The 26,834-nt window shown below is 44.9% G+C and overlaps 1 protein-coding gene across 1 annotated transcript in view; it reads right to left on the minus strand.

Moving 5' to 3' along the window:
- RABL6 (RAB, member RAS oncogene family like 6) overlaps nt 1–12,338 on the minus strand; it is a 99,154-nt gene extending 86,816 nt beyond the window's left edge. The window contains exons 1-2 of the mRNA XM_073599958.1: nt 12,202–12,338; nt 7,490–7,929 (exon numbers count right to left, since the gene is read on the minus strand). Of these exons, the coding sequence (XP_073456059.1) occupies nt 7,490–7,619 (130 nt within the window). The 5' untranslated portion in view covers nt 7,620–7,929; nt 12,202–12,338. The remainder of the gene's footprint in view (nt 1–7,489; nt 7,930–12,201) is intronic.
- Between the last annotated feature and the right edge of the window lie 14,496 nt (nt 12,339–26,834).

Here is a 26,834-nt window from a genome sequence, read left to right on the forward strand (position 1 = left end):
GCGCATGCGGGAGAATGACGTCATGCGACTCCGGCCAGTCACAGAGCCAGAATTAGCGGCCACGGAAGGAAGAGGGGTGAAGATGGACGCTGGCTGCTAGTGGGGACAGCGTTGACATCGCTGCTATGCGATGCATAGTAGCCCATTATGCTTTACCTTTGCAGGGAAATAAAGAGGAAGTAAAACCCACCAAGGTTTACTTCCTCTTTAAAAATCTTATAAAATTATATTTCAAAATACCTACTGATTACTCACTCTGCCTTTAAAACTACATTTTTACCTATTTAAACCATTGTAAATAATGCAATTTAAGTCGAAGTCGATGTTGAGCCCCCTAGGTGCTAGAACCTGGGTCTCATATCCAGGCTGACTTACGTTGACTAAGATATCTTTTAAAGTTGCCCCGCCTCCAATGATGACTGGCCTCCTCAACCGCCCAGAGTTTTAAACCTTTCGGGTTCCTATTGTGGACCTCTCTAAAGTGTTTAGAAACACTATGCTCCTACATCCCTTTTTTATTAATTATCAAGATGTTCACATACCCTTACCAGCAGAGGTTTGGCGGTCCTACCTACATACTGGAGCTCGCACGAGCATTCTAACACATACACCACCCCCTCAGATGAACACATGATGAATTCTTTTATTTTATGAACCCTTCCTGTTGCCGAAGCCACAAACTCGTTCATCTTTTTAACATTACTTCCTTTGGTGGTTTTACATGCTAGACACCTTCCCACAAGCATAAAAGCCTGTTAGAAAAGGTGACAGTGTTCCCATCTTCTTACTAGGGGGGTCCAGAACTCCAGAGGCTGTGTGTTGAGGGGACAGTAAATTTACACTGTTATACAAGCTGTACACTCACTACTTTACATTGTAGCAAAGTGTAATTTCTTCAGTGTTGTCACATGAAAAGATATATTAAAATATTTACAAAAATGTGAGGGGTGTACTCACTTTTGTGAGATACTGTATAATAGATATATATATAAAAAAAATTATTTGATGATATGGGCAGATGGCACTGGATATGTAGCATTTTATTGTGCTTTAAGCTGCGTTAATAAAAAGACTTACGTTTTACATTTAAATTGACTGTATTCTCTCTGGTGGCACATTTAAAGTCCTATTTTATCTCTCTGTCCCCTCCTACCTCCTTGGTAGAGGTGATGGGGGAAATTTTCTAGTTGTTTTCACAGTAGGGGTGGTGCTCCATAGAGACAATTGAATATATACACAATGAGGGTCCCACCACTACTAGTACTTTATTGCTTTCAGAAACGACTACACAAAAGAGAAGCACATGAGTTGTCATTGAGGCCCTACTGAATATCTCCAATGCCTGGCTAACTCTGGCTTCAATACATTTCGAGTAACAGCCTGAACTAACAGAATTTTGCTTGCTTCAGAACTACGTATCGCTTAATACAAGTCAATAAGGTTGCAAAACAACTTGATGTAGTCAATTCAAATGGACCAGGTTAAAGTGGTTGTATACCCATTTTTTAAATTTTTACCTACAGGTAAGCCTATAATAAAGGCTTATCTGTAGGTAAAATAAATAGTGTGGCTGCATCCATTTTAACTGTGGGCAGCTGAAGCTGCTGCCTGTTCACTTCCTGGATTTACACAGAGGCACTGCAGCTCTCATTGGCCCTCTTAGGACTCATCTCCACTCCCTTCCTGGCAAACTAGAGAGCTGTGCATGATGTCATAAGCCCAGGCTTTTTACCAGACAAGAAACAGGAAGTGGGCTGTATAAGGCAATTACTGTAGGCAGAAATTTTTTTTTTTTACTATTCAAAGTTAAAACAAAAAGGGCAGAAGATTTAATAGATGGAAAGATTAAAAATTAGTTAAGTTCCACTTTGGCTTCATGCACACTAGACATTATAAAAAAAAGCCAGTAGCGTTAGCTGTAGAAAACGTTTTCCAGCGGTTTTTAGCTTTTTTTTAACAAAATTATACTCCCACAAAAGCTTATGGCTCAAAAACGCTGATAAAAACACAGAGTAGCCGCGTTTTTAAGCATTTTTCAGAGTTAGAGCGTTTTTATAGCTGAAAAAATCCTCTCAAAACCCACCAGTTTTGGGGGTTTTTTCCAGCCAGAAAAGGCCCTTGCCAAAAACTGTGCATGGACACATAGGATAACATGATGGAGAGTTTACTGGCTGCAGAAAAAAACGTCTGAAGCCAAAAACAACAGCTGTAAAAATGTCCAGTGTGCATGAGGCCTAAGACATGGACTATGTTTGTTCTTTAAGGTGGAGTATCTTGAACTAGATGTCATTCATTTCATCCTTGCACAGACAGGTCAAAGTTTTCCATCTCTAATCTCACGCTGTGTGCGCTATCTTTATTTACTTGCAAGGGCGAGGAGCTTTTTCTGAACCTCAAATCAATTTAAATAACCTGTAGTAAAAAAGTATGGAAGCTGCCATTGCTAACCTCACCTGAAAATGTTGGATGCCTGGGTGTCATGCTATTCCAATAGCCTCAGTACTTTGGCATACTGGCCTACAAGTATGCAGACAGGGAAGTTCTAACTTCAGTCTGGGCTTCAAATCTGAATGCTCGCCTTGGATCAGTGACTCAAAGCATTAAAGCCAGAGCCTCCAGAACTCCAGATATTCTTTTTTGCTGAATGGGATCTAGTGAAAAGTCCTGCTAGATATTTATTTGGGTTTTTGACTCAAATAGAGAAATTTTCCTTCACATCTGAAGTGATGCTCATACAAGAAGTGGGCGGAATGGTTGGCCTCACAAGAGGAGAACATAGCGTTCATATCATGGCGAGGTTTGCATTTTTTTGTTTTCCCATTATTCACACCAATTACTGTCCTGACAAGAAGTGAAGGGACACCTTTCCAGTAGAGATACAAACAGCAATATAAATCTGACCACGCTTTTATCAAAGAAAAAAAAAAAAAAAGTTTGGTAAAAGTTGATCGTAAAGCCCCCCCCCCCCAAAAAAAATAAATACAATTATATATATTTAGAAAAATCAGGGTGGATATAAATCAACAATTTAAAAAAGAAAAATTTTTTAAATCGTATTTTTTTATTTTTATCAATTTTTTTTTATTCTAATAAGATGCTTTTCTATTTAAGATACATTAATAATTTAGTTTATTCAGCATGAAATGGAGCTTAGTTATGGAGCATGAGGCTGTATATTCTGCAATATATACATTTTTGGAAAACCCATTCAATGAATGCAAGCGGAGATAACATGCACTGCATTGATGCGTTCCTTTATCCCATTGTTTTGCAAATCTATGTACACTACAAACTATATGATTGAATCCGGTTCTGATATTGTTGTTTTATTAACCTGACAGCTTATTATTCTAAATAGGAAACCTCATTTTGTTTGCAAATATTAACGATTCTAACTACCAGCAAGAATAAGTCCCTACATTTAAAGAGCACCTGTCATTTCAGACCCATCATGGCAGGGCCTGTTAGCGGGCATCCACTCACCTGCTGCTGCAACGTCCCTCACCTTGTTGTGTCACTGCCGCATCACCAGCCATCCCATTAAAGTGAATGGGACTGTCGGTGAGTCAACAGTGGGTCAGAGGAGGAGCTAATGCGGGACAGAGATTACAGTACTCTTTAAAAATGATTTAAATCAAGTTGATTTAAATCAAATCCACCCTGGGCAGCAGAGCTTTATGACCTCACACTGCAGGAATATACCTACGAGGCAGTAGGCACAGAAGTTTTCCATTTTGCAGAAGGAATTCAAGACACAAAAGGTAAATCTTTTTAGATTACTGCTTAGGCACAATGTACATTCCTAGATGTTCCCTATAAAATATCAAATCTTCACTTTTTTAGTTCGGGTACAATTTACCAGGGGGCCTGACGCTTTATTGTGATAAGCTGGATACAAAAAAATGAATTTGAGATTTTAGCTGGCAAAACTGTATAAAGAAAATTTAAGAGTCTTGGGAGAAAACAGATTGTACTGTGCTTTAAAGGCATCCTACAAAACAGACATAACCATTGCAGACTTCCTTCTGAAAATACCAGTCGCCTCAGTAATGTTTTTCACAATGGCTTCAGTACTGGGCTAGAATAAACAAGCAGATGAGGAAAATTTACAATACTGATCTACACACTTTTACTGGACCAGTGACTTATAGAGGGATTTACTAAAACTGGTGCACACAGAATCTAGTGCAGCTGTGCACAGGAACCAATCAGCTTCTAGGTTTCATTGTCAAAACTTAAAGTATAAGTTCAGCCTAAAACTAACTCTTATGCCCTGTACACACGAGCGGACTTTTCTATCAGACTGGTCCGATGGACCGAGTCCAGCGGACAATCCGATTGCGTGTGGGCTTCATCGGACCTTCAGCGGACTTTTCCAGTGGAAAATCTGACGGACTTTAGATTTGGAACATAATTCAAATCTTTACGTCGTAACGCCGCCGGACCCAGAAATCCGCTCGTCTGTATGCTAGTCTGATGGACAAAAACGACGCTAGGGCAGCTACTGGCTATCAACTTCCTTATTTTAGTCCGGTGTACGTCATCACGTACGAATCCGTCGGACTTTGGTGTGATCATGTGTAGGCAAGTCCGTTCGTTAAAAAGTCAGTCGAAAGTCCATCAGACCAGTCCATCCGTGTTTTCGCGGCCTTAGTTCACACTTATGCAAATTGGATGTGGTTTTCTCCGCATCCAATTCGCATGAAAGGAGAGTATGACCGGTTCTCAATGGAGCCAGTTCATACATCTCTGGGATGCCCGTGGAGTGAATAGCAGAAGAGTTGTGTGTGTCTTTGGCTCTGTTTCAGGTCTGAATTCAGGCAAAAAATTTGGACCTGAAACGGTGAACAGGGACGCACCGGACCCCCTTCTGTTCCCCATGCCGCACATAGTGTGACCCCAGCCTAAATCTACTGCCAGCCACATTCTAAGACTAATTCATCTAGCCCTGTAAAGCAAAGATCACTATACATACCTTTTCTGCAGCAGACTTCTCTGTGTAGGTGTGTGCACAGGAGGTAGCCCACAATGGAAGCCCCATAATAAGTCTATTGGTGATGCCACTTCCTAGTCATTGTCAGCTGTCTCTTCCACACAGCATCCACTGCTGGAGACGGAACCAGATCGGCTGCAGGTACGTATAGTGATTTTTGCTTTACAGGGTTGGATAGATTAGTTATAGAATGTGGCTGGCAGTAGATTTAGAGTTAGTATTAGGCAGAACTTTTACGTTAACTGAACAAGCTGAAGTTAGAAGCTGATTGGTTACTATGCACTGCTGCACCAGATTCGATGTACCAGTTTTGGTAACTCTCCCCTATATTCTCAGGAAGGCACTGGATTAATATGACAGGCATGGAACTTGTATTTTCAATATGAAAGGTCAGCAAAAATGAACTGTAGAACCTGTGTTGATTCCATTATCACTTTTCACAAGTGCAGGTAAACTAAATAACTTTTTGTTTATGGACAACACCCCAATTTGCCTACTGTTTTAGTCTTTTATAATGACTGTAGGGAATATTTGCAATCAGGACATACTTTGTGCGCTGTCAAAAAAAAAATTCCATTGCTGCACAGTCACATGCAACTCATAAGACATCCATAGTCAATGCTTCCTTTCAAAAATAGTCATGCTATTTTTTTGTCCTAAGCTCCGTAAATTACAAGAACACTGGGCAAGATGTTCACTGCATTTGTTATTGTACCTGACTATCACAGAGACCTTCTGGTATGACTTTCTGAGTCCTTAATTCAGAACATATCAGGAAAGGCAAAGGTACCACTCTGTATAATTATTCTGGGTCATTCAGCAGCCAGGAAATTAGCATTTGTAAATGGATGAAGCTAGACAGAGTGGGCAACTAGTAAAGTTAAAGATCAATCTTATAAAGGATATGTTTACTTAAAAAAAAAAAAAAAAATTATAAACGCGTTTGCAGGTAAGAAAAAAAAAATAGTGCATTTATTTATGTTTTTTTTTTTTTTGGAGCCTGTAAAGCACTGCCCCAGCGATCAGCAGATTGTTGGTGCCATGTAGGTCTCCTGCAGATCTTACATCCTGTATGGGCAAGTAGGTACACTGACAGGAAGAATTAATGAACTACCACGGCGCTCCACAGCACCGTGAGAGTTCATTGAGAACTACAATCTGACAGCCGCTAAGGAGCTGTGTGGGTGGAGCCCTGCATGGCTGCGCTGATTTCAAAAAGTGACAGCTAGTACGGGGAACTTCTCCCTGTACTGCTGTCACGGGAGGAATCAAGCAGCGGCTGCAGCAGTAGAAACACGTTACATGTTCCACCCAAAAAAAACAGTGTAACATGTTCCCAAAGGTGAACTTATCCTTTAAAGGGGTTGTAAAGGTAAAAATTTTTTCACCTTAATGCATTCTATGCATTAAGGTGAAAAAACTTTTGACAGTACCGCCGCCCCCAGCCCCCCCGTTTTACTTACCTGACGCCTCGAATCTTCGCTGCACGTCCTCGTCATCTTCGCTGCAGCTCAGCCTGGTCGCTGATTGGCTGCAGTGGATGGATTGAAAGCAGCGCAGCCATTGGCTCGCGCTGCTGTCAATCACATCCGATGACGCGGCGCGCCGGGGGGCGGGGCCGAGTGATACAGCGAGCGGCTATAGCCGCCGGCTGTATCACGGGAGCGCGCCCGCAAGCACTCACCACCATGCGAGGGAGCTCGCATTAAGGTGGTGAATGCTTGCGGGGAGGAGCTGAAACAGCCGCCGAGGGACCCCAGAAGACTAGGTTCGGGGCCACTCTGTGCAGAACGAGCTGCACAGTGAAGGTAAGTATGATATGTTTGTTATTTTTTTTTTAAAAAAAAATTACCTTTACAACCGCTTTAACTCCAGGAAAGCAGCTACCAACTAAAGGATCTATTAACTTAGGTGATTCAGACTTCTTATTATTCAGATATCAATGGTGAAAATGCAGCTGAATAACTGCAATGCAGATGTATCAAAGCCAGACACCTGCCTTCTGAATGAACCAATGTGGTCACCCTCTGCTCTTGTCAGCCTGTTCACTAACCGGCGGGCCCCATTGGGAGCACCGAGAAGCTGACCGCTCCCACAGCTAATTGCGGCTGCTTGCATGTAATCGCTCAAGCACCTGTAACTGACCAGTCCTGGGCACAGACAGTCTGCATCCAGTGCCGATCACTCTCAGGTAACCGCTCAATGAGCATTACATGTGAGTGGCCGCGATTAGCTACAGGAGCTGTCAGACTCCCAGTGCTTTTAGTAGGGCTTCCACCCTAAGCTAATCAACTATATCCCCCATTGGGTCTCCAACATGTAAGCGCTAATGGCCCCAATTTGCAAGTGTAAATGGGGCTTATATAAGGCTGATACTAAGACACATTCAGGTACCTGCACTAGTTAAATTCTGTTGAGTATGATGTTCATATCTGCCTGGCGTTCAAATATAAAAACAAAAGAAATGTGGTTCAGAAAATAGTATAGGCCTCTTACTATTATATTGTACTCCTTTGGCGAACCGCCTCTGTAGCACCTGGTTCATGGACTGAAGTCCAGCGGGGATATTCTTATCTTTAATGGCTGTTACATCCGACCCCACGAGTTTCTTTAAAGCTGAAAACATCTTCTCTTTTGTCGATGGGGCGAGCCCGCAAGATCAATGCAAGATTACTGTGAAATGTATTTAGAGATCTCACTCCAAAATGTCAAATACTAAAAAAATCTGCTGGAAGGAAATAGCAGAAGAAAACCTAACAGCAGATACCAGATATTACAAGATGTGGGTAGCCATGGTTTAAGGATGCTTTAGATTTTTTTCTTTGCTCACAGCTTAACTATGTTCAAGTTGCCAAGCAGTTGAAAAGTGTAACAGTCAGCAGGAAGATGATGGCCGCAGGATTTCCAGGTCACCGCTCATATTTGACCCATAGCTCCTAAAATTGTGAACAGAAAATAAAAATTAGTGAATGTTATAGTTAAGGAGGAATGAGGAGTTATTAGGACTAATTCACACAGATGGCAGCCGTTGCTGCCCCTCTGAAAAGTGATCCATGGTGGATGGCTTTTTAGAAGGCGGGAAAATGCAGCTGCCAGGCATTCAGGAAGCGATCCTGAATGCCTATTTTTTTTAACAGCCAAATGGGGATATATATATATATATATATATATATAGATATATATATATATATATATATATATATATATATATATATATATATAAACACCCCCACTGTGAGCCAAGTGTTTGACTTGTGGTTGCAGCGCCGCCTCATTCACTTGAAAGGGTCTCGTTTGTCAGCACTATAATTTTTGGCAGTGTGTACAGCCCTGAGCTGCTGTATGTCCTCCTATAGGCTGGTTTTTATGAACCCCAGAGAAGACACACACAGCAATATAAACCTGACATGTTCTAACCCTTCAACTTCATATCTAAAAACTATAAGAAATGAGTGTCGGCTTTACATCAAAACTTTAAGGGCCTATTATTCGCGTTTCTTACACCATGTGTAGTAGTGCCTTTGTACACAGTTACATTATGTGAGGAGGACCAGGAATTGGGAGAGAGGGGGGAGCTATACACATGATGGAGGAGTGAGGGACATACAGAAGATACAGTATGGAAGGAGGGGGCACAGGAGAAAAGATATGGGTGAAGGAAGGTGAGTAAACACACAGGAGGTCAGGTATGGGAGAAGGTGACACACAGGAGATCAGACATGCGTGGAGGGGGTAATACACTGGGGATCAAGTATGGATGGAGGGAGTGGGGGTGATACACTGGGAACAAGGTATGGAAGGGGGTGGGTCCGAGGATCAGGTATGGATGGAGGGGGTGGAATAGAAACACAGAGGTTAAGGAATGGATGGAGAGTAGGAGATAACATGCAGGGAATTAGGTATGGAAAGGGGGGGATAACACGCAGGGAATCAGGTATGGAAGGGCAATAACATGCAGGGAATCAGGTATGGAAGGGGGGGGATAACACGCAGGGAATCAGGTATGGAAGGGCAATAACATGCAGGGAATCAGGTATGGAAGGGCAATAACATGCAGGGAATCAGGTATGGAAGGGGGGATATAACACGCAGGGAATCAGGTATGGAAGGGGGGGGGGGGAAATCACGCAGGGAATCAGGTATGGAGGGGGGATAACTCGCAGGGAATCAGGTATGGAAGGGGGGGGGGATAACACGCAGGGAATCAGGTATGGAAGGGGGGGGGGATAACATGCAGGGAATCAGGTAAGGGGGGGGGGGGATAACACGCAGGGAATCAGGTATGGAAGGGGGGGGGGGAATAACACGCAGGGAATCAGGTATGGAAGGGGGGGGGGGGGAATAACACGCAGGGAATCAGGTATGGAAGGGGGGGGGAATAACACACAGGGAATCAGGTATGGAAGGGGGGGGGAATAACACACAGGGAATCAGGTATGGAAGGGGGGGGGGGGGAATAACACGCAGGGAATCAGGTATGGAAGGGGGGGGGGGGATAACACGCAGGGAATCAGGTATGGAAGGGGGGGGGGGAAATAACACGCAGGGAATCAGGTATGGAAGGAGGGGGGGTATAACACGCACGGAATCCGGTATGGAAAGGGGGGGGGATAACACGCAGGGAATCCGGTATGGAAAGGGGGGGGGATAACACGCAGGGAATCCGGTATGGAAAGGGGGGGGGATAACACGCAGGGAATCAGGTATGGAAGGGCAATAACATGCAGGGAATCAGGTATGGAAGGGGGGGATAACCCACAGGGAATCAGGTATGGAAGAGGGGATATAACACGCAGGGAATCAGGTATGGAAGGGGGGGGGGGGGAATCACGCAGGGAATCAGGTATGGAGGGGGGATAACTCGCAGGGAATCAGGTATGGAAGGGGGGGGGATAACACGCAGGGAATCAGGTATGGAAGGGGGGGGGGGGATAACATGCAGGGAATCAGGTAAGGGGGGGGGGATAACACGCAGGGAATCAGGTATGGAAGGGGGGGGGGGAATAACACGCAGGGAATCAGGTATGGAAGGGGGGGGGGGAATAACACGCAGGGAATCAGGTATGGAAGGAGGGGGGGTATAACACGCACGGAATCCGGTATGGAAAGGGGGGGGGGAATAACACGCAGGGAATCAGGTATGGAAGGGGGGGGGGAATAACACGCAGGGAATCAGGTATGGAAGGGGGGGGGGGGGAATAACACGCAGGGAATCAGGTATGGAAGGGGGGGGGGGGATAACACGCAGGGAATCAGGTATGGAAGGGGGGGGGGGAATAACACGCAGGGAATCAGGTATGGAAGGGGGGGGGGGGGAATAACACGCAGGGAATCAGGTATGGAAGGGGGGGGGAATAACACACAGGGAATCAGGTATGGAAGGGGGGGGGAATAACACACAGGGAATCAGGTATGGAAGGGGGGGGGGGGAATAACACGCAGGGAATCAGGTATGGAAGGGGGGGGGGGGATAACACGCAGGGAATCAGGTATGGAAGGGGGGGGGGGGGAAATAACACGCAGGGAATCAGGTATGGAAGGAGGGGGGGTATAACACGCACGGAATCCGGTATGGAAAGGGGGGGGGATAACACGCAGGGAATCCGGTATGGAAAGGGGGGGGGATAACACGCAGGGAATCCGGTATGGAAAGGGGGGGGGGATAACACGCAGGGAATCAGGTATGGAAGGGCAATAACATGCAGGGAATCAGGTATGGAAGGGGGGGATAACCCACAGGGAATCAGGTATGGAAGAGGGGATATAACACGCAGGGAATCAGGTATGGAAGGGGGGGGGGGGGAATCACGCAGGGAATCAGGTATGGAGGGGGGATAACTCGCAGGGAATCAGGTATGGAAGGGGGGGGGATAACACGCAGGGAATCAGGTATGGAAGGGGGGGGGGGATAACATGCAGGGAATCAGGTAAGGGGGGGGGGATAACACGCAGGGAATCAGGTATGGAAGGGGGGGGGGGGAATAACACGCAGGGAATCAGGTATGGAAGGGGGGGGGGGAATAACACGCAGGGAATCAGGTATGGAAGGAGGGGGGGGTATAACACGCACGGAATCCGGTATGGAAAGGGGGGGGGGGAATAACACGCAGGGAATCCGGTATGGAAAGGGGGGGGGATAACACGCAGGGAATCCGGTATGGAAAGGGGGGGGGATAACACGCAGGGAATCAGGTATGGAAGGGCAATAACATGCAGGGAATCAGGTATGGAAGGGGGGGGATAACCCACAGGGAATCAGGTATGGAAGAGGGGATATAACACGCAGGGAATCAGGTATGGAAGGGGGGGGGGGGGGAATCACGCAGGGAATCAGGTATGGAGGGGGGATAACTCGCAGGGAATCAGGTATGGAAGGGGGGGGGATAACACGCAGGGAATCAGGTATGGAAGGGGGGGGGGGGATAACATGCAGGGAATCAGGTAAGGGGGGGGGGGATAACACGCAGGGAATCAGGTATGGAAAGGGGGGGGGGAATAACACACAGGGAATCAGGTATGGAAGGGGGGGGGGGAATAACACGCAGGGAATCAGGTATGGAAGGGGGGGGGGGGAATAACACGCAGGGAATCAGGTATGGAAGGGGGGGGGGGGAATAACACGCAGGGAATCAGGTATGGAAGGGGGGGGGGGAATAACACGCACGGAATCCGGTATGGAAAGGGGGGGGGGGATAACACGCAGGGAATCCGGTATGAAAGGGGGGGGATAACACGCACGGAATCCGGTATGGAAAGGGGGGGGGGGTAACACGCAGGGAATCCGGTATGGAAAGGGGGGGGGAATAACACGCAGGGAATCAGGTATGGAAGGGGGGGGGGTGTTATACACAGGGGATCAGATATGGATTGGGGGTGTTATACACAGGGGATCAGTTACTAACTAGAGAAGAAGAGGTGACACATATAATATACACAGAGGATCAGGTATGGAGGGGGGGGGGGGGGGGGTTATACACAGGAGATGAGGTGTGGTCGGTGTGGAGGGTGATGTGTACATGTGGGGGAGGGGGACACCTATATTGTGGAATGTGACAGCTGGGTGATCACGTGGTACAGCTGGTGATGCTGGCAGTCATGGTCGCCCCTCTCAGCTCTCCGTCTCTGTGTCCTCCTTACACCCGGACAAGATGTCTATTCCGGCCCAGCCCGCCACCCCCTCACCCTGCTCCCCCGAGCGGCTCTCTTACTCTGTGCTTTCTTCTGCCAGCCCAAGCCGCCGCTCCGCCATCTTTCTTCCTCCTCTCCGGAGCATCGGCTGGGCGGAGTCACTGCAGCTGCTACAGAGGCCGGGGAGGTCACAGCTCCGCAGAAAGCGAAGCCAGATGTGTACAGTGCGCCTGCGCAGTCGTGCCGCAAAGCTCCTGTCTCATGAGTAGATTCCTTCATCTGCAGAATGCAAAGATATCCAGAAGTAGCTGAGGAGGATGTGTTGTGATTCCCACCGCAGCATGTCCTACTTCCCCGGACACCAGGCCAATGAGCCGGGGAATAATGAGCCACCAACCACTGACAGAGCTCATGTCTGTGTGGGGCTTGGTCTGGATGTTGAGCTTTATATGAATAAAATCATTATAGGCCGGTAACCCCTAAACTAATCCTAGAACGATAAATAAAGACCACGTATATTTACATTTCTGGTTGTCTGGGCTTTCTAATGTCCCCACTTTGCTGCTTCCCATCTTCTGTCTGTGTTCTATGCTCCCAGGAGGGAGTACACTTTCCCCTGTACAGAGGGGCCACACACTTCTTTTGACACACCAGGAAGTGTCAGACTTCTCAGCTCACCACACCGGTGTTCTGTCAAATTAGCCAACTCATCAGTGACTCCAACCACGTCACTTCCAGTTTCTTTAACCCAGTGTTTCTTAACGCCAGTCCTCAAGGAGCCCCAACAGGTCATGTTTTCAGGCTCTCCATTAATTTGCACAGGTGATTTGATCAGTTTCACTGCCTAATGCCCGGTACACACGATCCGATTATCGGACGTATGATCATCCATTTTTTATTTTGCGTGCTAATCTCACGTCGAATCTGATGAGTTTACTAAAGTCACGAAAATTCCCGTACGACAGCATAAAAATTCGGAAGTGATGTCATGTGTTGTAATGCATTTGTATTGCATTTTCGAACGATAGGTGTACTGATTAAAAGAAAATCATACGATCTGGCATCATACGAAAAAAAATTCCATGCATGTCCGATAGAATAATATCGGATGAACTGTCCTGATCAGCTCTCGAAAGCTCTGTACTAACGTTCCGATTATCGTACGATCGATTTGAATGCGGCATTTTTCGTACGGTTTTCGGATCGTGTGTACAGGGCTTTAGTAATTACCACAGCCGTTTCATCTGAGGGAAATCTTGAAAACATGACCTGTTGGGGCGCCTTGAGGACTGGAGTTGAGAAACACCGCTTTAACCACTTAAAGAGGAAGTAAACCCTGATGGTTTTTACTTCCTCTGTCGTTCCCTGCAAAGTAAAAGCATAATGGGTTAGTATGCATCGCATACCAGACATCCCAATCTGCAAAAACTCATTTCCGGGAGGTGGGCGTAGCTTAAACCGTGCTACATATTGAGTGTGGCTTAAATGGGGTGTGGCATAGCTTCCAACTGTCCCTGATTTCGAGGGACTGTCCCTGATTTGGAACAATGTCCCTCTGTCCCTCTTTCCTCCATATTTGTCCCTCATTTCGGTCGGATCCATAAAGTTTATAAAATTCTCTTTTTACCTTTCAAAAAGTGTTTGCCAGTGCTGAACCTTTCATCGAATTTCTAAATTGCTGCATTTGTACGTTTTAAAAGCCAATATAAAGGAATTGTAGTGGTTAAAAAAAAACACTTGTGGATTAAATTAACCTTTTTTTGGTTAACTCTCCTTTAAGGGGGTGTGGCAGGGGGGCATGTCCTATGCCTACATATGTTTGTTAGTAGGTGTCCCCTCATTCCTATCTCAAGATGTTGGGAGGTATGGTGTGGGTTTTATAGAGTCTGAGATGACTTACATAGTGCAGAATGTAGTAATGTTAAATAGGGAATGTACAGTGCGGAGTGTATGGCGGTGGTAGTTTGTTCAGGAGAGCAGGGCGGAGTGTATGTAAGTGGGTATGATGTGCATGTGAGTAGTATGTGCAGGATGGTGTCAGTAGGGCAGTGGATGGTGTCAGTAGTTCTTTTTTATTATTATTATTTTTTACAATTTTATTTTTTTAAAATATTTTTTACAATTTATTTTTTTATTTTTTGTTTTTCACAATGATTGGTGGTGGGGGTAGTGGACAGTGTCAATGGGAGCAGTGTGTCAGTACTTTTTTATTTTATTTTTTTCTCTATTATTTTTTACAATTTTGTTGTTTATTATTTTCTTTAACCACTGGGCACTTAAACCCCCCTCGTGACCTGACCAATTTTCAGCTTTCAGTGGTCTCACACTTTGAATGACAATTACTCAGTCATGTAATACTGTACCCAAATGAATTTCTTGTCCTTTTTTTCATACAAATAGAGCTTTCTTTTGGTGGTATTTGATCACCTCTGGGTTTTTTATTTTTTGCGCTATAAATGAAAAAAGACTGAAAATTTTGAAAAAAAAACACATTTTTCTTAGTTTCTGTGATAAAAGTTTGCAAATTATTTTTCTTCATAAATTTTGGCCACAGTTTATACTGCTACATATCGTTGGTATAAATAACCCAAATTAGTGGATATTATTTGTGAAAGTTAGAGAGTCTACAAGCTATGGTGCAAATCATAAAAAATTGATCACACCTGATGTACTGGTAATGTCTTGAACAAGCCAGGAAAGTACAAATACCCCCCCCCCCCCCCATGACCCCTTTTTTGAAAGTAGACATTCCAAGGTATTTAGTAAGATGCATGGTGAGGTTTTTGATGTTGTCATTTTTTTCCCACAATTCTTTGCAAAATGAAGATTTTTTTTTTTCCACAAAATTGTCATTGCAATAGGTTATTTCTCTCACATGACATGTGTATACCACAAATGACGCCACAAAATACATTCTGCTACTCCTCCTGAGTATTACGATACCACATGTGTGAGACTTTTTCACAACCTGCCCACTTAGAGAGGCCCAACATGCAAGGGGCACCATCAGGTGTTCTAGGAGCATAGATGACACATCTAACTTGTTTACTACCTATTACACTTTTGAAGGCCCTGGAGCACTAGGGCAATGACACGTAACACTGATGTGGCACTGATGACAGATGGCACTGATATGTGGCACTGATGACACGTGACACTGATGTGGCACTGATGACAGATAGCACTAACACGTGGCACTGATGACACATGACACTGATGACAGATGGCACTAATATGTGGCACTGATGACAGATGGCATTAATACGTGGCACTGATGACAGATGGCACTAATACGTGGCACTGATAGATGGCACTAATACATGGCACTGATGACAGATAGCACTAATACGTGGCATTGATGACACTTGACACTGATGACAGATGGCACTGATATGTGGCACTGATGACACGTGACACTGATAACAGATGACACGTGACACTGACAGGTGGCACTGATGACAGATGGCACTGATACGTGGCACTGATGACACGTGACACTTATGACAGATGGCACTAATATGTGGCACTGATGACATGTGACACTGATGTGGCACTGATGACAGATGGCACTAATACGTGGCACTGATGACAGATGGCACTAATATGTGGCACTGATGACACGTGACACTGATGTGGCACTGATGACAGATGGCACTGGGGACAGATGGCACTGACAGGTGGCACTGGGGACAGATGGCACTGGGGACAGGTGGCACTGGGGACAGATGGCACTGACAGGTACTGTGGGCACTGTATTTTTTATTATTACATTTTTTTTTCTTTTTTACAATTTATTATTTTTTTTAATGCTTTTTGGGGGGAGGGGGTTGGGGCAGTGGATAGTGTTCTTAGGGCAGGGGGGTGGTGTCAGTAGTTTTTTATTTGATATATTTCTTTATGATTACATTTTTAAATATCTTTTGAATTTTTTTAAATCAACCCTGTTGGGGGGGGGGGCTTTGGGGAGATATCAGGGGCCTTTTTTTCCTTGTCAAAAGAAGTTTATTGAGTATACAATGTTATAAAGATACATAAAGTAAGTTTACAAGGATCTATAAAGTAAGCTCATTGTTTTACAGTAGGGTTTATATAGGTAAATATCATGAAATTTCAAATATTAAACATTGGGTTCACGTAAACCTAAATTAAAGATATATATCATTTCCTTAGTTACTTTTGTAGGTATTTAAATGATTTATACCTACTATACATATTGTTTACAAGTAGAGTGTATATAGGTCAAATAAATTCTGATAATGAGCTTTAATCGTAAGGTGGGAGAAAAGGAAAGAGAAAGAAGAAAAAGGGTTGAAAGGTAGAGGTATGGTCCACAAGGTTGTCCCGCTCGTCAGTTTATTATTCTTTTTAGTTCTCTTTGAAGCCTTAGAATGGGGTTGTCTCTGTAAGTCATTTAATCTGTTTACCATGGCAACAGGACAGAGTCATTGAAGTTTGACAGGAACTGTTGTTTTATCCAAGGATGCCAAAGTTTTTCAAATCAGGGGGCCTTTTTTTAACAAAAAAGTTTTATTTAGATTTTTACAAAACAAATAATCTATATCGGGTTAAACATAGATACAGACATCTTTCAAATTTTCCTTACATATTTTAACAGATATAGAATTAACAGCAAAATCAGCATTATGTTGACATGAACTTTGCGTCAGATATTTCAAAAGACATTACAAGCATACCCACTAAGGCACCTATCTAAGGTGGGGGTGTGAGGGGTCTCACTGATTACCTTTAGCTCACTCACTCTGAACTCTCAGAAACAAGGAGAGACATCAAAATTAGTTGGTGGGAGGGGGGTTTGTGTTATCTGTAGTGGCTAATGGCCCGTACCCCTCAGTCAATAGTTAGATGTTTTGCCTTCATCCATGCTGCCCAAATCTTCCCAAATTTTTTAGGGCAATTTCTTCCCATGTATGTCATTTTGTATAATGGCAGTGCCTTATTTATCAGACTGCCAGAGCTGTCTGGTGGGTGGCTGAGATTGGTTCCATTGCAATAAGATTGCTCTCCTAGCATATAGTGTGGTGAAAAAGATAAACAGTTTCTTCCCCCATGAGACCTCAAGGAAGTCGCAGATACCCAGCAGAAGAGGGATCAGACTGAAGGGGACCTTCATTTACCCAATAGAATTAATATCGTTAAGTATATTTTTCCAAAATTCCACCACTCCAGGGCAGGACCAGACCACATGGAAGATATCAGCACTATCCGAGCTACATCTGGGACATCTCGCCGTTCTATCAGGGTAAATTCTCGCTAAGCATGTTGGAGAGTAGTATGCAAGACGGAGAAACTTCAATTACATGAATCTATCCCTTGCTGAGATTGCAAGGGGCAGATATTGCTGAATTCCCTCTTCCGAGTCCCCATCCACTAACTCCGTAACATCCCTCCGCCACAGCTCACATAACTGGGAGACTCTAGATGTGTCTCGGGACGCAAGCATATTATATAGTGTGGACAGTGTTTTCCCACTATCCGGGGATTTAAGCTTACTCTCCACAGGCGACACTTCGAGAGCAGCGGACCAGGGAACTGGGACCGGAACGCATGGCGCATCTGAAGGAACCTAAAGAACATGTGATTCGGGAGATCTTTTTCTCTTTTTAAGGCATCGAAGGGAGATTAGTTGTCCCTGGGATACTATATCTCCCAGGGTTGTGACCCCATGTCTAGCACACATGACCGGATCGGGGATGGAACGAAAATGAGGCAAACGGGGTTGCCCCATAAGGGAGTTGCTGGGGACCAGTCACTGGGTCTCATGAGCTGTTTATAAACCGTATCCCACACTTTAAGGGTCGTTCTCATGGGAGAGTCACATGTAGATTAGATCTAGGGCCTCTATGCACCAGATTTCTCAGCTCCGCGTATGAACCAAGCAGTGCTGCCTCTGTGGTGGAAGCAGGGTTGGCCGGGTCTTCTGAGAACCACCATTTTACAGTTACTAATACCGCCGCCCAGTAATATTTCAGGAAACAAGGCAAGGCCAGTCCCCCCAATACGCCTGGTAGTTGTGAAGTAGATCTAGCTATTCTAGGGGCCTTCCCATTCCAAATAAATGAGGTAATGATACTGTCCAAGTGTCTAAAGAAGGTTATCGGTATGGAGACCGGGGTTTGTCAGAATAAATAAGCAAATTTAGGTAATACCGACATTTTAACTGTTGACTCGGCCAACTGGCGTTAGGGGTAAAGATTTCCAGGTGGTGCATCTTTGGGATAAGTGATTGACCACTGGGTTTAAGTTAAGGGTTATATATTTTTAAGTCTCTTTAAGGGTTATATATTTTTAAGTCTATATATTAAGTCTCGATGAATTTCTACACCCAGATATTTAAACTGGGGGACCCTAGGAAGCTGCCCATCCGTCTGCAAGGAGGCGGATCCATCGTGAAGAGGGAACAGGACTGACTTTCCCCAATTTATACATATGCCAGAGAACTTTCCAAAGCTATTAATTACTGAAAGGGCTGCCTGCAGGGAGGTACCATCATTCCTAAGGTACAGCAAGGTGTCATCAGCGTATAACGACATCTTTCTTGTCAGGGTCCCCCTGTGATCTCCTGGACGTCAGGTGTAGCTCGGAGGAGGGCGGCCATAGGTTCAATCGCCAGGGCAAAAAGTCCCGGCGAGATAGGGCACCCCTGTCTGGTTCCCCTGCTCAGAGGGAAGGTCGGGGAGAGTACTGTGCCTGTGCGTACTCTGGCCGTTGGGGCCTTGTACACCATCCTAACCCAGGAGACAAAGACTGGACCGAACCCGAAACTGTGGAGGACTTCCCAAAGATAGCCCCACTCCACAGACTCAAAGGCCTTCTCTGCGTCAAGAGAGGCCACAATTTCGTCCTCAACATCTTCTTCCCCAGAGGCCAGGACCGCATACAACCTACGGATGTTTATGTCCGTGCCTTTACCTGGCATGAAACCTGACTGGACTTCATGGATAAGGGTAAGTATTACTTTGTTCAGACGCCTGGCGAGAATTTTAGTCAGCACTTTTGCATCTGAATTAAGCAGGGAAATGGGCCGGTATGAGGGGCATAATTGGGGATCCTTCCCTGGTTTGGGTATATAACCACTATGATGGCTTGTGCCATAGATAGTGGGAGCTCCCAGTTTGTAGGGTCCTCGTAAACATTGCATGCAGGGGCGTAACTACCACCATAGCGACCCATGCGGGCGCTATGGGGCCCGCAGCCGAGTGGGGCCCAGTGAGGATAAGAGCACTGCCGGCACAGTCGCCCAGCCAGGGGAAGAGAGAGGAAAGGAAGAGGCGAGCTGTCCGTATCAGCAGAGAGCTGAATTGCCCGATGTTAAAAGCTTTCATTAGAACTTCCAGTGTTCCCGGGGCTCACGTCACATAGCTCCACCTTTTGGCCCAGTGCCTTTGATAGGACAGAACACCAATCGAATTCGGGACATGTGACGTCATCAAAGGCGTCAGGCCAAGAGGTGGGGCTATGTGACGATGAGCCCCGGGAAGACGGGAAATTCAAATGAAAGCTATTACAGCGGGCAATCCCGCTCTCTGCTGATCCGGGTGGCTTGCCTCTTCCTCTGCATAGGTGGGGCTGTATGGGGCACAGGCAGACCAGGCTGTATGTGGCACAGGTCACGCTGTATGTGGCACAGGTCACGCTGTATGTGGCACAGGTCACGCTGCATTGACACTAGGGCAGCTGTGGGGGGGGGGCTGTTTGCAGGGGGGCCCCATACAACATTTTGCTATGGGGCCCTGCTATTTCTAGTTACGCCCCTGATTGCATGCATCCTAATGGCTACCTCACCAATGTATTGTTTATAAAATTCGGAGGGGAGACCATCTATTCCCGGGGTCTTTCCAGACTGCAGGGAACTCAAGTCCTGCTGGACCTCCTCTAGAGTTATTGGGGCATCTAAGCTTTCCCTCGCTGCGGTTGTAAGGACCAGGAACTTCACCCTGTCTAGGAAGTCAGAGAGCTCTTCATGAGAATATTGTGTCCTAGAGGAGTATAGGGTCGAGTAATAGTCAGCATAACAGCCATTAATATTCACAGGGTCGGACACTAGAGTCCCATCGCTCTTACGGATGCGGGCTATGGTGGATATCAGGGACTGCTCCTTGGCCAGCCAGGCTAAAAGCCTGCCTGTTTTTTCCCCTTGCCTCGAAAATTCTCTGTGTTTGGGCCAGTTGGCGTTTATTCGCCTTGGCCACTCTGAGCAGCATCACCTCCCGATAGGCTACTTTCATATCTTGTGCTATAATAGGGTTAGAGGTAAGGGTGAACCTAGTCTCTAAGTCTCGGGCCTTAGCCTCTGCTTCTTCCACTAGCATCTTATCATTCCTACGTTCCCTAGCTATGGATGACATATAACAACCTCTGGTATAAGCTTTAAAGCAATCCCTGGTGTGCAGGAACTGGCGTTAGATAACCAAAATTGTTTAATCTCCTTGACCATCTCCACTTCTATAGTAGGATGTTCAATCCAAAACCGAGACAGTCGCCATATTCTATCTGCTTGTGGGGTAATAGTTTGCAGCGTACACATCAGTGGGGAGTGGTCAGAGATCCCCCTCGGGAGCATCTCAATATCTATAATTTTGGGAAGCATGGGTAAACTGGCATATAGAAGGTCAATAAGGATAGGATAATGTATTATAAGAGGAGAAGTGACATGTGTACATACGGTCTGATGGGTGTTTCCATCACCACATGTCCTCCAGTCCCAGTACCTGAGACCAACGGGACAGTGCCAAGTCAGTGGCAGGGTCCGGGGACAATTTATCTACAGAAGGGTTTGGAGGAATATTAAAATCCCAGTGAGGATCACATTATCGGTGGGGAACTGAGCAATAGATATCAGGGGTCTACACAGACCCCTGATATCTCCCCTTTTAGACAGAGAAAGAGGCTGGGGACAGAGATTGCCCAGTCCCTTTATAGGCGTTGAAGATGAATGGACAGGCGACAGCGGCTCCTGTCCATTCATAAACTGAGAAGAGTAACACACAGGTTACTCTGCTCAGTTTTCAAAGGACACAGGAGCAATCTTGCTCGCTGTGTCCAATTCAGAAAAGGAAGGGGCCGGTAAATGACCGGTCCCTTCCTCCTCTCTCTATCTTGACAGATCCCCACAGCCGGCAGGAGAGGAGAGGAGGAAAGTCGGATGTGGGGGACGAGGGAGGGCAGAGGAGGAGGACAAGGAGCACACCTTGCCGCAATTTCTAAGTTAAGGGGAGTTAGAAACTGTTTTTCCACCTTTTCCCTTTAATAAATAGCTGTAAACTTTTTTTTTAAACACCTGCGTTCAGATCAGCCACTACGGCTCGAGCTGGAATACATACCAATAGGTGAAAAATCACCCAGAAGACAGGCTAAACGCCTGTCACCCAGACCCCCACATCGTGGCCATTTCAATGCAGGTATGGAAACCTGCATTGAGAATATCTAATCCAATATCGGATAAGTGGACCCTGTCAGGCCTATATAGCCCAGGGAGACCACCCTCCAATTCAGTGTGGCGGTATGAAAACCCTGCATATGGACCTAAAAATGTTTCCACTGATCTATTTAACCTCCTTCTATCCTTTTTGAGTGGACGTAGAGAAGCAGAGTTCAACTACTTCAGTCTAGGAATTATTTCTGAGAAGACTAAAATCGTATTAGGGGAGGACAAATGAAACCTCACAATATCAGTATGCATGCATAGAAAAAATCAAATCAAGAGATTTGACCTTGCCCAAATCATTACGACCTAAGTGTAAAAGCAAAATGTCCGTGGAGGCCAACTCTGGTATAATTTACCCAAAACTACAAATAGATCTGCCCAAATCATACCCTGCTTCCCATGCCAAAATACTCTAAACTTATCATGCTCTAAATCCAGGTTCTCAAGTGTAGATTCGATGACCTGCTCTCTGGTTGGCCCAATGGATAAAAGAGTGTCCAACAATCCACACTATTTTCTGTAAACCTGCAAAAATTTAAATAAGTGCGTTAGGGCGAACATATTAGCGGAAACTGTCTGACTTCCATCTACCTATATTTTTTATTAAACCTTTGGAGAGACCTAATCTAGCTGCTTCCGTGGCAGTCCCTATTCTGAATGAGTGTGAGGTAATGTGTGAATTACTTAAATTTTACCTCTCTGTGCATTTGTTGAGAACACCAATGAATTGAAATTTACTCAGAGGTGTTCCATCAGAATGCAGAAAAAGATGTACTGTACTATCAGGCTGTCAGGGCTGGGCTCAGCTCTTCCTTCTCTGAGCTGGCTGCTAAGCTGTCGGCTAATTGCCAGCTCCTATCTCTCCACAGGTACTCTGTTGATGATATCCTGCTCGTCAGTCCTGCCTACTTAAGCCATCCAACCCAGAGGATCTCTGCCTTCGCCTTAGTCAACATTACAGAGACGCTCTCCTGCATTCCTGTGAAAAGACTTGCTTGGCTGACATCCCTTCTGGCTTCAGATCCTGCTTGCTGTTTTACTACGCTCATCTCCGGCTCCCTGACGTTTGGCTTGTCTGATTATCCGTTCTGGTTCCTGAACTCTGGCTATGTTTTGACTATGTGTGGTCTATTTATTTTTATTAATAAACAAGCGTGATTTAACTGTACTTCTGTCTCGGTCTGATTTCATGGTTTCCGACACCGGCCTCACCTTAATATAAGACTGTAACAATGCCACTGGGCATATTGATTTCTGTTTACAAGCTTTCAAGACAATCTAAGCTCCTTTCCCCCTCTGGTCCGTTTTTGACTGTTTCATTAAAATCTTTACTTCCCCATCACTTACCAGTACATCCGACATCTGAATACCACCGAGTTGCTGTTTTGTGAGCGGAACTAGTTCAGAGATTCTGAGGGAAGCAAAAAAGGCCACTGAAAATGCTGCCTTGAACAACCTTGCCTCAAAATCTGACCAGCAGACATATTCTGTAACCTTGCAAAGATTATCTAGAATTTCTGGGGTGATCAGAGTCCTAGTGTCTTTTAACCTTTTTAATTTTTCTATACCCATTTAATGCTTGTTTTACAGTGAAAAAACTCAATAGAGATGGGAGATTGTTTTATTTCATGAAGAATGAAATGCCCGAAATGATTTTATTAATGTGGGCCCAAACCAAATTGCAGTCAAAACCATACGTATTTAGAAAAGAAGTCTATAACCACCAGGCTGACTGATATCGCGCCATGGTGGAGGGGCAATTGAATTTTTTACATTTATCAACACCTGTGTCAAATGAGCTTCCATAAACTTTTCGGGCAGGCTAAACCCACTGGATCCGCATTTGGCAAAAGGCAGCTGAAACGCTCCATCTGAAAACGAGACAGTGCGTCTGCCAATTCATTTGCTTTGCCAGGTATATACCTAGCCTTAACCCAAATGTTCAGACTCAGGCATTTGAAAATAAAGTATCTTAGCAAAGCAATAACTGGCGAAGACCTTGAAGTTAGACAGTTTAAAGCATACATTACACCTTTATTATCCGTGCTGAACAGAATACGTTTGTTTTTAAAATTATCTCCCCAAATTTCAATAGCAATCACTATTGTCAATAATTCTAAAAGAACATTCTTTAAATAACTTTTATATTTCCATGCCAAACCCCAGCGTTCCGCACACCAATGTGTTTTCCATATGGCAGCGAAAACCCAGGGACCCTGCCGCATCTGTCTGAAGGCAAAAATCTTGATCAGATATAAAGTCTTGCTGACAAACCGCCCTCCCTTCCCTGATATCGTGAGAAATGCAAATGTGTGATTAAGGGGATTTCAGCCCAGAAATAGCTAAATAAAGTCTACGAGAGAAAAATTTTCCAATGGGCATTATTCTGGTGGCAATTGCTAATTGGCCTAAAAGCGATTGTACTTCCTTAAGTGTAACCTTTTTCTTTCTGATTATAATTAACAAACAACCCTGCAGTTTAACATTTTTTTCCCTAGACAACCTAAATTCCATGTTCAGAGTGTCTATTAATCCACAGGAATTCCAGACAGAGGGTTGGATAGACCGTCTTTTTATGAGCTAATGGTAGGCCAAATGATTCACATATATTAAAAAATGTATTTAAAAAATGTACACATGCGGGGGAACCGGCTGGGCCTAAAAACAAAAAATTATCTAAATAGTGAATCATGGAACTGGAACCTACCACTTTGCAGGTTACCCATTCTAAAAATGAAGCAAAAGACTCAAAATAAAAACAAGATAGTGAGCAACCCAAAGGCAGACACTTGTCAAAATAATATTGACCTTTAAAGAAAAGATCTAGAGAATTAAAAGATTCAGGGTTAATTGGCAATAATTTAAATGTGGCTTTTATGTCTGCTTTAGCTAGTAAAGTGCCCTGACCCAAACTTCTCAGAATTGCCAAAGCGTCCTCAAACGATGTATAGGACACTGAAGACAATCCTGTCACGTACCTGACGGTAGAGCCTGATATGCAGAGGACGGCCTCTCTTACACCTCCGACTCGAGGCCCACCGATAGAGCAGACAGGAGGCGCGGAAGTGCAGAATCGCACGAGTGCCTGATGGATCGCAGACCATGGGACTGGAAACAGCTGCGGGTGGAACGGTAGTTTATCGGGATTCTCCAGATGGTAGAGAAGGCAGGTACAGGCAGGCCGGGTCATACACTGGCGGGCACGTCAGGAGCAGGTGGGGAGGCAAAAGCGTAGTTAGGATACAGGCCGGGTCGGTGATGGGCAGGCAGCGAGGTAGTCGAGGAAGCATGCAGATGCGGTGGTCAAACAAGCTGTGTCAGATGCAGGCAGCAAACAGGAGCGTCAGAGGCAAGCTGGGTCAAATAAAAGGTACAGGTATCAGATACAGGCAAACAGGAACACACTGGAACACTGTAGAACAGGCAGCACCGGTTATGGGCACTGGCTGAGTTTAATCAGCCTGTTGGGCGCCAAAAGCTGTCACAGGGTGTGCACACGCATGTGTGCATGCGCACGTTAGCGCGCACTGGCGCACTGGCATTCTGACTGAGGAAACAGACTGTCTTGGATTCTCATCTTGAGTGCTGGCATGCCCTTCTAGACAATGTGCGCACGCGAATGCACCGGAGGTGTTCTGACAGGGGCTGAGGTCACAGCTCGTCTTCTTCGGCCACCATCTTGAGTACTGGCTAGCCTTTCCTGACGAATTCTTTAAGAATTTGGTCATTGAGGGAGCTACCTGGTGGGTAAGATAAATGGTGGATCAAACAAAAAGTATCTTTTTTGGGAACTATGCCCAATGGGGAAATCCTGAAGTCCTGGAATGGAGGGTCCCTAAAAGGGCCCTCCACTCTGCCTAAGCTAAGTTCATTAAATATTTTTTTCTCAACAACCCTGTCCATTCCTACTGTTGATTTTAATTTTTTTTTGGATAATACACCCTTTCCCAGTGAACCTGGGAAAACCCGGCGAGAAACCCTTAATTAGTAGCAGGGCCTTCTGTTTGTCTGGGAAAACCTGAACCCAAGGTATTATTGCGCGTAGTCTCACTGGTGTTTCTGCCTTTAGGAAAAAAATCCCTACCCGACTGGTTATTTGCGGATGACATCTTTTTAATAAACCAAAAAATGTAAACCCTGCGCTTGCTCAAAGTTTAGCAGCCAACACAACAAACAGATTATTTGTTCAAAACCACATGTGCATTAAAGTGTAGCGCTATTGTGTTACGTTACATAGCCTCAAATGACTTCAACATAAAAACTGTGAAAATTATATATAAATAAATACAGTGAACAATTTATGTAGTAAAATAATAAAGTCTCTAGTGGTCTCAAAAATATATTCACTTCCGTGTAGTGATTATTCGCAGTCCATATTCAAAATAGGGCAGTCCTCTTCACCTTGTGAGTAACCAATGGGATAGATGAAAGGTAATTTGTGATAGTACCACCACTCAAGTGAATTGCAGGCTTACCAGAGACTGTGGACCCAAAAGAACGTACGTTCTATGAGTCAAATGTGCTTGTATTGCCACCAGCAATGGAAGAAGAGCCTTGAAGGTCCACACCGATGGAAATCTGGAGTCATCCAGGATTTAATGGTAAAAGGTTTTCTCCATAAAGGTGGTATGCATCCAGGAAAGTTAACCCATATAGGATGAGAAAAGGGGCCACATAGTGTAATTCCGTAAGCAGAAAAGAATTTATTAAAATAGTAAACACTTACATTTAAGTAGTAAAAAAGTGCTTTGGATAAAATACTGGCGGCAGTGGAGTCCACTTGACGCGTTTCGTCTCACTAGACTTCATCTGGGGTGCTCCTCCACTGCAGCCATGCTCCCTAATAAAGACCCTGTAGCCCCTGTGATGAGAATCCAGCTCGTACCTTGTTTGGCCATGCACTTCTGGGTTCGTCTAAAATGGCGGACCCGCGTGTGTTCCAAGCCTCCCTATTATGTTCCCCAATGCGCTCCGCACCCAGAATTAAATTATTCATATTTCCCCATACATATTATTATATCAACCACAAATTAGTCTTATGCATATTAGAGGGCCTGAACTCTTAATAAACAACAGATAAAAAGAGAGTGTCCGTCTCCCGTCTGACCACATTGCACGTCTGTTCTCCTGTGCAACGCAAGATGACTTGCCTGCTGGACATCTTTTTGAAACATTTTGAGATAGGGTGTGTTCCATCGCAAAATGCACATTCGTGCCTATATTTGCATGTGTTAGGCCACCTACATTGTGTGTTATTAACGTTAAAAC

Source organism: Aquarana catesbeiana, linkage group LG09, assembly GCF_042186555.1.
Source record: "Aquarana catesbeiana isolate 2022-GZ linkage group LG09, ASM4218655v1, whole genome shotgun sequence".
NCBI lineage: Eukaryota > Metazoa > Chordata > Amphibia > Anura > Ranidae > Aquarana > Aquarana catesbeiana.